Raw genomic sequence first — 12,542 nt, forward strand, 5'->3', positions numbered from 1 at the left:
TTTTGTGGATAAAAGGACACAATCCCTGCTCTACAAACAGGAAACTGGACACAGGGAGGAGGAAGTCACTGGGAATGTGGATGTGGTATGCAGACAGATGGCACCACAGAGCCTGGTGGACACTGAGACACATCAGGACAGGACAGAAACAGACACCAGGGGCTGGAGAGGAGCATTCTCCTTCTCAACGTTGATGGCCCTGGTTCCCATCACTGGTGCCATGACTGAACACAGGGATTGTACCTGTCGCGTTTTTAGGTCTCCTGCAAAGAAGTTAGTGCGTTATCCAAAAGAATCAACAAACTGAATGAGAAAAGCAATATGCTACTTTCAGTTTTTATGTGCTCTCATTGGAGAGGGGTTAAATATATATATATGTATATGTATACATATATATATGTCTATTAGACAAGGGAATGAGATTATATGTATGTGTACACATATATATAATCTCTATCTTCCTGAATTCTCGGCAAATGGTTAGTCCTGTGGTTAGCAGTGAAGATAGCGGGTGGGGGTTGGGAGAAAGGTTAACGAAGAGCGCATACCGCTTTCGGCTTCTGCAAAACGACAAGAAAAGAATTTAAAATCAAACAATTTGATAATAAATTGACTGACACCAGAAGGAAAGAAGGAACAAAACCTTTGTTTCAAATTACTTGAAGGATGCATGTGAAAACAAGGTTTTTCAGCAGAGCATGGAAAAACAGCGTCATGGGGTAAAACGACAGAGGAGATAGTCTAACACAGGCCGGGGGCAGAGGGGTGGAGAGGAGAGGCTGGGTTCTCTGAATTCCAACACCCAGCCACTTAGAAAGTGGGAGAGGGAAGGAAGTGGGAAATTCTGAAGAAAAAAAAAAAAAAATCAAAATTCTCATCTTAGGAAGGGTCAAAAGTTCAATTCTTTTTAGCATGGCTACTGTGTTCGAGAAGTTCGGTGTTTTCTCAGAGGCATGATCCACATTCCCTCCAACACACCTTTTTCCACAAGAACCAATGTGCTTCCACACTGAGACCAAGCGACATGAGGGGGTTAAAGTTGGCAACGGCACACAGAAAGCCAAAAACAAAGCCAAAAAGTTCTTTTCGCTCTTTTCTGAAAGGAAAAAAACAAAGCTAAAAATCTATATCTATAAATATGGCTTTGTTGAAAACATCTCAGATTTGGAGGGTCCATCAAAGAAAAGACTTTGTCTTCAGGGAAAGCTCCTAGTTAATTTTCTTAGAATAGTGACAGCAGATTCACACTGAACCATTAACAGGCTTTTCCTCTCCCTCCTTGTGACCAAAAGGTGGCAGGTGGGAGACGACTGGTCAAGGTTCAGGGGACACACTCCTGCCATGAAATTATAGCAGGAGGGTCAAGAGGCACCTTCAGCATTAAGCGCCACCCACACCATGACACTTTTCTGAGAGATGCACAGAAGTGATAAAGAAAGAAGACTGAGTTACACAGGTTTTCTGATGTGGCAACATGAAAAATATCATTTGCAAAAACCTAGGACACCTGTTACCCCATCCGCAGGCACCGGTGACTACCGGCCACTGTGTGGGAAAGCAGTAATCCCAGAAACCCCCACTTTACCTGTTGAATAGCCAAGAGCCAGGACTCTGGCTCCCAACTTCTTGCACATAATAGTCCTCACTTTGCCAACACAAAGAAGAAAACTGTCTCTATACATCATTATTAACTGCTATGGCCGTGTTTAACACATGGCCACCAAATCTACCATTTCTACTTGCTCTTGGTTGACTTGGAGTTTCCAAAGAGCTTAGCCTTTGATCAGATTGATTTGGTGGGCAACTGATCTGGTGGTTAAGGTAACAGGGAACATTGGATTGACTTGCTTACAATCCAGTGTTTTTGCATTTTGTTTGGTTTTTGTTTTGTTTTGTTTGTCAGAAACACAGACTGTATCTCTGGAAGTCTGGCTTTATTGAGTTATTCATCCCAATAACAAAAACTCCTTAGATGGCGAGAGCCGGCACCTTTGAGTCTTGCCTTGCACTCAACATACTAAGGCACACGTGGGAGGGGATCTGTACTCTACACTTCAGTAGCCACAGGAAGACTTACAGCTAGGAACAAACCCAGAGGTCATCTTAGAGCACAAAAGCCCACACACTTCTCAATGAGCTCTTTCTTCCATACCCATTGATAAAAATGGGGAAGCAAAACCTCATCTCTGTTTTATCCATAATGCATACAGTCCTGCATCAACACAGTCCCCTGGTAATGGGGTGCTTCCTTTTTCCACCGTGAGCTCATATATTGAGTGGGCTGTTATCTATTTCAACCAGACCAGTCCCTCATCAGTCTGATATGCACATAATTAAGTGCAAAATAAATAAATAAAGAGGGCTCCTGCCTGTGATCCCTGCTCTCCTGGCTAATTTACATGAAGCCGATATTCCGCCACCTGGATTTCGGCTGCACCGGGAAAAGCCCATATGGTACACAATAGGCTGCTTGTAATTTGGCTATCAAGAGAGCTGGTGTGTCCCATCACGGCCCTGCCGCATCCCCGCTGTGAAGGGGGCCAGAATCCACCTGCTTCGTGCTCACGGCAGTAAATGGGGTAATGGGGTTTGAGGACAGGCCCTGTCCCTGGTTTTGTGCAGAGAGGGTGAAAAGTATCAGTTGGCCCGATCAGGCAGAGATCTGGCTGCCTCATCGCTTTCCTCTGGAGAAACATTTTCCGAATGCCCAGTGGGCTTGGGATGCCGGGGGGTCTGCGATAGAGGTGACGGTATCTGGCTGGCCGTGCCCTGAGATGTGTCAGAGATGTGTCACATCAGGGCCCAAGCACATCAATAACGCGTAGGAAAGAAGCGGGTGGACGGAGCGCTCTGAGAGCACTCTCACCGGCTCGTGCATGTCAGCCAGCCGCTGGGCTGTGGCGAACTTACCGGCTCTCCCGGTTGGCGGACTTGTACTCAATGGCTATCATTAGGAGCTTGAGCTTCACAAAACACAACCTGCAATGAGATGGAGAAACCTCCCCGTCAGTGCTTCTGAACGGCCAGAGCCACATATCAAACACGATTACGACCTCTCCATCACCTGATGCACTCATTATCCCGGGGACCCTCATTCCACAGTCACTGTGCCAAAGGGAGGGGGTGGGAGCGACACCTCCCCATCCTCCCCATTAAACCTGATTTCTCGCAAGTGATAAGGCGCTGAATGTTCAAAGTGCAAATTGCACTCGGGTCTGGATGTCTAGACACAGACCCCAAGCAGGGATTTGTGCCTGGGGATTTATGCTGGGCCAGATTCATTAGTTACTCGGTCGGGTAGTAAAATGTTAACTGCAGGGGGAGGGAGGTATTTGGAGCAGCTGGACCTGTTATTTGGATTCCATTTCGGTCTTTTGTACAAATGGCTCATATTGTTGTTCCGAGCAGACCCCTGTGTGCTCAGAATGATGGTAATAATCCTTAGCCTCCATGTAACTGCCCAGCACATGACTGTGGGCACCAGCACTCCTGGCCTCATCCTCCTCTGCCCAGGGCTCTTGCCCGGGGCTCTCATCCGGGGCTCTCGCCCTCAGCCCAGCCTGCTCTGAAGCTGCCTCGTTCCTGCCTCCATGCCTTCACAGAGATGTGAAATGCTTTCTCTTCCAAGTGCTTTCTCTTCTCCCGACCCATCCCCCAAGTGCTTTCTCTTCTCCGGACCCATCCCCCAAACCCCCATCAAATCCAGCCTTCTATGCAACTCATCTACAGACCCTCTCACTCCTGGCTTTCCATTCCCAGAATTCATCCAGCGCCCCTGTCTGCCACAACCTCCTTCAGCCCTTCCTCAGCTGCATACTGGCCGTGGCTGTCCCCCATGGCAGTCTGTGCCTGAAAGCCATCTCCTCTACCAGTGTGGCTTCCTTCAGAGTTTGGGGCTTATGCGGAATTCCCCATCGTGCTGCACATGGAACCACGGACACAAAGAAGCTCAATAACCGCATGATTTCCACTCACTGGGGTTCTAAGAAAACAACAAAAGGGCCAGTGAAGTATTCATGCACTAAGATGTTCAAGGTAGTAATATTTATGCAAAGTAAAAAAAAAAAAAAGGCAACCTAAATGTCCAATAATAAAGCAATGGTCAAGTAAAGTATGGTACAATATAGTTTTAGCATTCAAAATGATTTTTTGAAGAATATTCAAAATCTAAGATTAACGAATAAGATTATACAGGTACAAACATGTAAATAATGTGATATAATTTGGTGAAAACATATATTTATATAGTCACAGAAACAAAAGCACACAGACAAAAGTATTACATTATATATGACAAGTTTCTAAAATGAGCATATGTCCTAAGGACTTTTTGGATAATGAAACATTGGCTGACTGACAGGTTGAGAAGTGAGTTGGTTACTGAGTTGCAGCACTATAAGGGGGAGGTTGCATGGGGTCACAAGGCGGGGCCATTCCTAGTGCTCTCATTTAATCCCCACAATATCCCCAAGAGGGAGAGGTGGCCCCAGTTATTGTGACTTCGACAGCTATCTCTATACCACAGATGATGAACCTGAGGCTCAGAAAGCCCATGTAATTTGTCCAAGGTCCCCAACTAGTGTCTGGCAGGATATACATCTTTAACTCCAGGGAAACCTATTTTGTACTGGGAAAGATAGATAACAAGCAAATATACAACTGAATAAGTGATAAATTTCCAGATGAGGAAAAGCACGATGCAGAAAACAAAACAACCTAAGAGGACAAACAGTAACTGGGAAGAACCCATAAATATGGAAAACAAATGATGATGGCCATAGGGGCGGGTTGTGAGGGAATGGGCAACATGGGTGAAGGGGAGTGGGAGGTCCAGGCTTCTAGTTATGGTCTGAATGAGGCCGGGGATGAAAGGCACAGCATAGGGAGTACACCCAATGGTATTGTCACATTGTGTGATGATAAATGGAGGCTCCACCTGTGGTGAACATAACATAACAGAATTGTCCAGTCATTATGCTGTACACCTAAAGCTAAGGTAGCACTGTGTGTCAACTCTACTCCAATAAAACAACAACAACAACAACAAACCCAACCAAACAAAACAGTGACTGGGAAGGGGTGTTTCTGCAGCCATCCAGAGGGACCATTCTGAGAACCTAAACTAGAGCACAGATTGCAGGAGGTGAGAAGAGGCAGGCAATTAAAGGATCTGGCAAAAAAATCTTTCCAGGGAGTGGAAGCAGCAAGTGCAAGGGTCCTGAGGCAGGAAGGAACTCAGGGTGTCTGAAGATCAGCAACAAGGACAACTAGACTGCAGCCGAGTGAGGAAAGTCACAAGGGACAGGGATGAGGGCAGGGAGCTAGGCAGGAGCAAGTTTGTGAAGACCACTGGCCACAGCAACAAGTCTGCCAGTCTGTGGTTTACTCTAAGTGAAACGGGAGGCCTTTAGCTGGTTACAAATAGAAAAGCAATGATGTTGGTGAAGGCCTCGTACTCTCCAGTGGAAATAAGACCAATTGCTCACCCGTACATATGAGGTCACAGTTTCCCGTATTGCTTTCAACAGACAGTCAGATTTCAAAGACCACCTCATCTAGGCGTATTTGGGCTCTCCTGGTGATTTGCAGGTTTGCTGATTCCTGCCAGCGGACTCTAATGACCTGGGCTTTGTGCTGATTATGCAGTTTGCTGAAACACCAACTCAAGTATCCAACTACAGCTGGAAAAATGCTCTTCTTAATTTATATTCCATAAAGCACTGCTAACACGCACCCTTTATGGGCCTGTTACTCCTGGAGCTGTAATTGTTTAAAATATCAGATGGCTTATGCAGTATTTGTTGAACCAAATTACCAGATTAGGTAACCACTTTCTAATGTAAATAGCAACTAAATGCCAAAATCTCAAGAAGGCCCATCTTAATTTAGCAGAGATCATGAAGAGGCCAATACACTGATACACCATGAGTGACTGGCTACCCTGATTTGGGACTCTGCAGTTCAAGGGATCATGGATCTTAATTGCTTTTAACAACCTGATCTTGCTGGTAGAAGCAAAAAAGTAGTCCACAGTAATGGTGCATTATGTCTTTCTAGGCACAATAATGCCATTTACCAACTTGATATAAAGAGAGGAGCTTTCTAATGCAGGAAAGTCAATAAAATCTACACAGCCTTGTGCACATTCCTTAGCCTAGCATGGTGGACCAGGAGATCTGAGTCCTCTTTCATAACTTCCAAATCCATATCTGAGATGATTCCACAGGGCCTTATAGACGCCTCTTTTTTTTTCTTTTTAAAGATTTTATTCATTTATTTTTTTTAAAGATTTTATTCATTTATTTGACAGAGATCTCAAGTAGGCAGAGAGGCAGGCAGAGAGAGAGGAGGAAGCAGGCTCCCCGCTGAGCAGAAAGCCCAATGCAGGGCTCGATCCCAGGACCCTGGGATCATGACCTGAGCTGAAGGCAGAGGCTTTAACCCACTGAGCCACCCAGGCGCCCCCTAGACGCCTCTTTTTAAGAAGCTCTTTGACCCAAACCCAACCTTTACTCACTGGCCAAAGGGAAGGAGAGGACAGAGTGATGTCCATGAAGTGATTATATGCAAACAGCGCCACCCCATGGATTATGAGATTCAGGCCCTTCAAGACTAGTTGGGGCTGCCCTTCTCATAGAGGTGACAGACTGAGGTCCAACGAGGGACAACTTGCTCCAGATCAAATGGCCTTTGGGAAGAAAGGCCTAACGTGGAAATCAAGTCTCAATGTGGTGTGCTACACAAATGCTTCTTATAAGAACAAAGCAAATGAGGTGGTGGCCAGAAGACCAGCATGGTGTCTTGGTCAGCATAGCCTTTTTGAAAACCCAGAATTGGATACTAATAGGTGATCTCATATAAAAACTAGACTTTCAGCTTTCCTTGATAAATCATAAATGGCCACACTGCAGACACTTCTGTCTGGCTAAAAGGGACTGAAGCTTTGAAGCACTGAGCTCCTCTGGAAGGGACACAAGCTCCTCAATATGCTACAGTCCCCAGCACTCCCTAGTTATCCTGCCTCTTCAGTCTTCACTCTTTGTGTCTCACTCCTGCCCCCTAGAGGCACCTAAATTTTTAATCCCTGCTGTAACAAGTACCTCCTGCAAGTCCACAAAACACAGATCTTGCACTGTGTCTCCGCTCTGCTAAAAAAATCACAGTTTTCTTCTAGAGCCTGCCACAGAGTTAGCCAATGTCCAGGGATCTGGGCTTAAGGCTGAAGCACAGGTGCCAGGAGGTAAGAACAGACCAGGGCCTGTGAACAGGGCACTGGTGTGTGCTGTGATCATCACTCGTTTATTCACCTCTCTGCCCTCGAGTTGAGCTTCTTCGCGGTAAGATGCATGCTTTCTCTCCCCGGCATTTTGCAAAGTGCAAAGAGTAAGCATTCAATGCATGCTGATTAAATAAATGTACGAATGAATGAAGGGCAGAATCTCCTGACTTGCTGGGAGCCCACATTAAGAGATAAAGTAATCAATTAGGAAACTCTAAGCAGAGAAGGTTTGGGAGTTGAGCATCGAATCATGCAACAAGATGCCTCTTAACTTGTCCATGAGAAGCAGAGAGATTGGAAAAGAAGGATGTCTAAAGAAGTAATAGCGGTGATACATTCTGGGAATTTAACATTTGCCTCGAATCAATATGCCAAAATGTAAATATAATTCTAAGATCCAGACAGCACTTCGTCCTTGACACTCTCCTCAGCTCCTGCTGCAAGGGATTCACTCCCCAGAACATGTCTTCAGACTACTCAGATTTGATGTCCCAAGATGAAATACTGACTTATATCATCAACACCATTGTTTTTGGTAAAGCAAAATGGGTTTTGCTCATCCAGTTCTTAGAGTCCTTCTTAGGGCTTTACTCAGTGTCTGCACATGTAAAGGACTGGAGCGGGGCAAGAAAGGGGCTCAGGGAGAGGGAAAGCATAAGAAAGAACCACGAAAGCCTTTGCAGTGTGCTAAACAGTTAGCAGCAATTTAATTCTTGGTTTCTAAAATAAAATGTCCCAATATGTCCAAAGCAGGAAGTCGTTGCTTGTTGTGAAAATAATTACAGGGGAACAGAAATGACTTTTCCCAGAAAAAAAATGTCACTTGTCACAAAAAGGTCTTAAACCAGCAATCTGCAATAAAACTGTTGTAATAACAAGTTAGATTGCTTTCTTGATAATTATTAAGTAGAGGCCTACCAAATTTGACAATGACATTATATAATGCCTATTTTTTTTTTTTTTTTTACTGCTAGCATCATCTGTTAAATACAGTAGTTTCAACCCAGATGTTCCTGAACAAAGGCTCTTAAGAATTAGAGACCAACTGTTTCTACCTACCTAGAGGGACATAAATTGTTCTTGCCATTAAATCAGCCCCCTTGACTAGAAAGATTGCTTGCTGATGTGAATTAAGCAGAGAAACCCTTCATAGAGCCTGCGCCTTTGAATGTGCTCAAGAAGGGTATGCAAAGACGTTGTTTGGGGCTGTTGAAGATGGGTCGCCCAGGAGTGACGGCATGAGGAGAGAAGAGGTGCCCACATGGTGCCCTCCAAACTCAGTTCCCCTCCCTGAAGGATGGGGCCCTCTTCAGTTATCCAGAGGGACCCTGGCAATGTCAGACTGAAGCACATCATCAGAACAGATGCCCCATGTAAATGCTGCGCATTGGGAAACCCAATCTTTAGCATCTAGAGGCTAGAAGGAAAAAGAGTCACATTTAGGAGCTTTGATTTAAAATGATAGGCTCTTGAAATGGAAACATCTAGTTAAAGGAAATTTGAACCAGCAGGATTTATAGGACTCAGGAGCAAGAAAAAAGAAAGTGATTTAAAATGCTCGTGGGGATGTGGTTCGGATTTCATTTCCCAATAGCTCTGATAGAGGTGGGGTGGGATAGGCTTCGGCACAGCCCTGTCCTCAAACACACACACACACACTCACAGGATCTCCACTAGCACACCTGAGACACTTGAATTTAGAAATAATTATATTCTTTGATATGGACAATTGATATTTGCCTAAAATATGAATAAATGCATTTTAGAAAGCTTTGCTATTATTAGTAGTCGGAAACAAAATGTAAACTGTGTGTGTGTTATGTGTACCAAATATCGAATCAAGCCCCTAGCACCCCATTTCCAACCAGACTGCCTCCTTGACACTCCTGCAGAGAATTCTAGACATGCCACTGTCTCCCTAGTCTTTGGTTAGAAGTCTTAACAGACTTGAAGGTCATTTGTTTATTCCCTAAGATGTAGGAAGATTACTGGTCATCTCTGGGTCCCTGGAGTAGAAAATAATCATAATCATAATATCGTACTCCCATCTGTATTCATGTATGTTGTCTTAATTATAGTAACCACCCCCTCCCCCGAAAGTAATTGGAAGAATAGGGCCAGTTTTTTGAGGAGAAATATTTTTTAAAGACATGACTTGACCCCTCCACAGATACTCATAAAATGCTCATTTCCACAGACTGGCTAGATAAATCCATTACATAATAACCAGGTTTGCCAGCGTCCCTCCTCCCTGTGTTCAGATTCAGAAGTCTTTCTCTAAAATCTAAGAGTGTCATAGAATTCAGGTGAAACTTGCTGTAGTTTTCATTGTACAGGAGACCCGGCTTTCTCTAGGCGCTCTTAGATTTTCTTCCAGGGGCTTCACTGGAAAGATCTGTCCGTGCAAAACAACACAGCATGAAAGCCTTCTTCTTCGTTAGGGGTCCTGTATGCAGGTGGATGAGGGGACAGAGAATCCCCCTTCTAACCCCCCAGATGGCCTTAACCCAGTGCAGAAGCATCCTTGCACCTGGACTGAGGGCAGGACTCCTGCCGTTTGGCCCAGCGAAGATCTGACCGGAGGCCCCCAGATTACCCAGGCATTAAATACTCCACATGGAATCTGAATTTTAACCGCTCCATCAGCTGCAGGGGGACAGAGAGAGACACACTGTATTTTAAATACATCTTTTGTCCTAATCCCCTCTTAGCTGTAAAACCTGATACAATTAAGGTTTTATTTTTGCAAGTGATGAATGACTGACTAATATGCTCAGTGTGAGATTCAGGCCCTGATAAGTGGTGTTCTTGCAGCAAACTAGACTCAGAACCTGTGGTTTCCTCCTGCTCCTCTGTCCCCACCACTTTCTTCTCCCCGTGCCCTCGCTTTCTTATCTGGAGGGAGTGGGGATACAGCCTCACATTTACAGTTCTTATGATAAAAACGCTATCGCTGTTTCCCCCTGAAAACATCACATGCCCCCCCCCCCAAAAAAAAACACAAAAAACGATTTGTCTCCTTCTCCCATCCAAAGGAGAAATCACTTTGTTCTCCTTGGAAAATCCCAGAGACCTGGGTGTGGCTCCCAGATTCCTGACTGCCCACTACTGAGAATTCCCTCCTCCCTCTTTATTCCCTCTCTGAATCCAATCTCCTTAAAAGGCACAGCTCAAGTGTCATCTCTTCCAGGAAGCCTCTCCTGTCACCCCCCAGTGTACAGGGAGCTCTCTCTCCCCCTGTAGCCGCAGCCTCTGTCCTCTAGTATGTGCACCCATCAAGCACTTATCCCTCAAAGCACTTATGGGTGCTTAGGTCCCCCCGAGGATGGGTATCATTTTGCTTAGCTAGAGTGCAAGCTGTCCAAAGGCAGCCACTGCAGGGAAACACGGTTCTTTGCCATTTTAAGTATTGTTATTGATCTTTTAATGTGTATGTACTTTATTAGATCTAATTACACGTTTCTCTAGATGGTGCCATGCCTGGCACAATGACACAGATATCCTAAGTTCATTACGTATCTAGTTGATTGGCAGGACTTTTCTAAAGGGTAAGAGTAAATATAACCCGAAATGCCACAATGTGTTTGTTTCTTTCTTGTTGCTTACATTGTCTTGGATGGGGCAGGACAGATGGTGGGAAGAAGAGAGGTGGGAAAAGGAAAGAGGATATTAGCTAGTATTGAGGGATAAGTAATACGTCCATTTTAAGTCCAAAGTCAGGTGGCTGGTCACGATCAAAGGAAGGAGGTATGCAGAAATCAAATATCTGGTCCCAAATGACACATCCACCAAGTGGCTGAAATGCAGGTTTGAGCCTAGGCCTTTGCAATTCCATGGGTCACACTCGGTGACATTAAGGAGCATCCTACTATGTGACCCATGCAAAAACAAGACCCTTCAGTGGCAACCATAGCCTCATATCCCAGCTCCTCACTTCCTACAGGTTTGGGCGTTGGCCCCTTGCACCGGCCACAGTCACTTGTTTCCCCAGGGATAGTGGGGAGTGGGAGGGAAATTGAGCAGGTGTTTTTCTGGTATTCAGAAACCTTCTCTTCAGATCCCAAAGCTCCTCTGCCTTGATCATACTATCACACAAACCCAGGGGCAAGCCAGCTATGCGACATGAAGGGGAGATGCTCAGAAGTTGCTGGCTTTTAAAAGGAACATCCTAAGGGCATCCTGGGAAAGGTCCAGGACGTGCCCATCATGGTTGCCAACAAGATCAAGTGAGATCTTCAAGGGCTGCGTTCTGACTTGTACTGGTTTCCCTAGGCTTCTTGGCACTTGGCACTGATCTGTTCACTCCAGCTTCAAGTGGCTTTCAGTACTACAGGGCTCAGTACCCCAATGTCTTCTTCCTATACTGATTTGGATTAAGCATGGGAAGAGGACAGAGCCGTCAGTGGTCTGCCTGGTGTCATCATGTGTAGACTCTTCCTACCTCCCTGGATGTTGTAGAACACCCCACGTGAAGCTGGAATGATGGCAAGCTTGTGACATGTGGCCCACCTCTAATTCTATACTTCAGCTAAAATCGGAGAGAAACATTCCATTGACTGAGCCCAAAGTAGGGAACGAGGTCACACCGAGTGTGACCCATGGAGTGTGACCACTCCAGCCTGTGGTGTGGAGGGATGAGGTGAGTGGTGGTGGTGGCAGGAGGTGGGGGAGGGGTCCCAGTCATCAGACTTTGGATCAGAATCACCTGTCTTGCTTGTAAAAGGTACAAACTGGGGGGAGGACTTTACCCAGATATTGAAATCTAGAGCTGAAGCCTAGAAATCTCTCCATTTAGAAAGCTCCCCAGGAGAGTCTTAATTAGGTGGCTTTCATCCAGCAGCTACCCCAAACTGCTCTCAATTACACAGACCCAGCATCAGAACCCGGGCTCTATTTCTTGGGTGCTAGGTGGCTTTGGAGGGGCACCCACATCCTCTGAGTTCAGTGTCCCCATCAGGATAAGCCAGGAACAGTGATATTAACATAAACCACAAGAATCACTGTGAAGATAAAATGAGAAAATATAAATGAAATATTTTGAAGTAATACTGCATTTTGTCTAAATGAGTGACTGGTTTTGGAACAAAGCTGCATTTTCTGCTGATACAGACCGTGAAGCCAAAAGGCTAGTGCAGAGAAGTCCAAGGATACAGCTTGTATGGGTCCCACCTGGCCAGGAGAGAACAGCCTTGAAATCTGTAAAAATCTGTAAAAAGCTTGCCTGGTGGGGGGCCTTCTGTCCTTCCTGCCTCCCCCCCCCCCC

The 12,542-nt window shown here is 45.4% G+C and overlaps 1 protein-coding gene across 29 annotated transcripts in view; it reads right to left on the reverse strand.

Moving 5' to 3' along the window:
* Nucleotides 1-12,542, reverse strand: part of KCNMA1 (potassium calcium-activated channel subfamily M alpha 1) — a 730,062-nt gene that overhangs the window by 148,092 nt on the left and 569,428 nt on the right. For 16 of the 29 annotated variants that reach the window (XM_046026774.1, XM_046026773.1, XM_046026777.1 and 13 more), the window contains exon 16: nucleotides 2,911-2,979. In XM_046026774.1, coding sequence (XP_045882730.1) covers nucleotides 2,911-2,979 — 69 coding nt within the window. Of the gene's footprint in view, nucleotides 1-548; nucleotides 561-2,910; nucleotides 2,980-12,542 lie in introns of all 29 variants that reach the window. The other 13 variants (XM_046026770.1, XM_046026771.1, XM_046026772.1 and 10 more) reach the window with 1 other exon arrangement.

Source organism: Meles meles, chromosome 13, assembly GCF_922984935.1.
Source record: "Meles meles chromosome 13, mMelMel3.1 paternal haplotype, whole genome shotgun sequence".
NCBI classification, from domain to species: Eukaryota; Metazoa; Chordata; class Mammalia; order Carnivora; family Mustelidae; genus Meles; species Meles meles.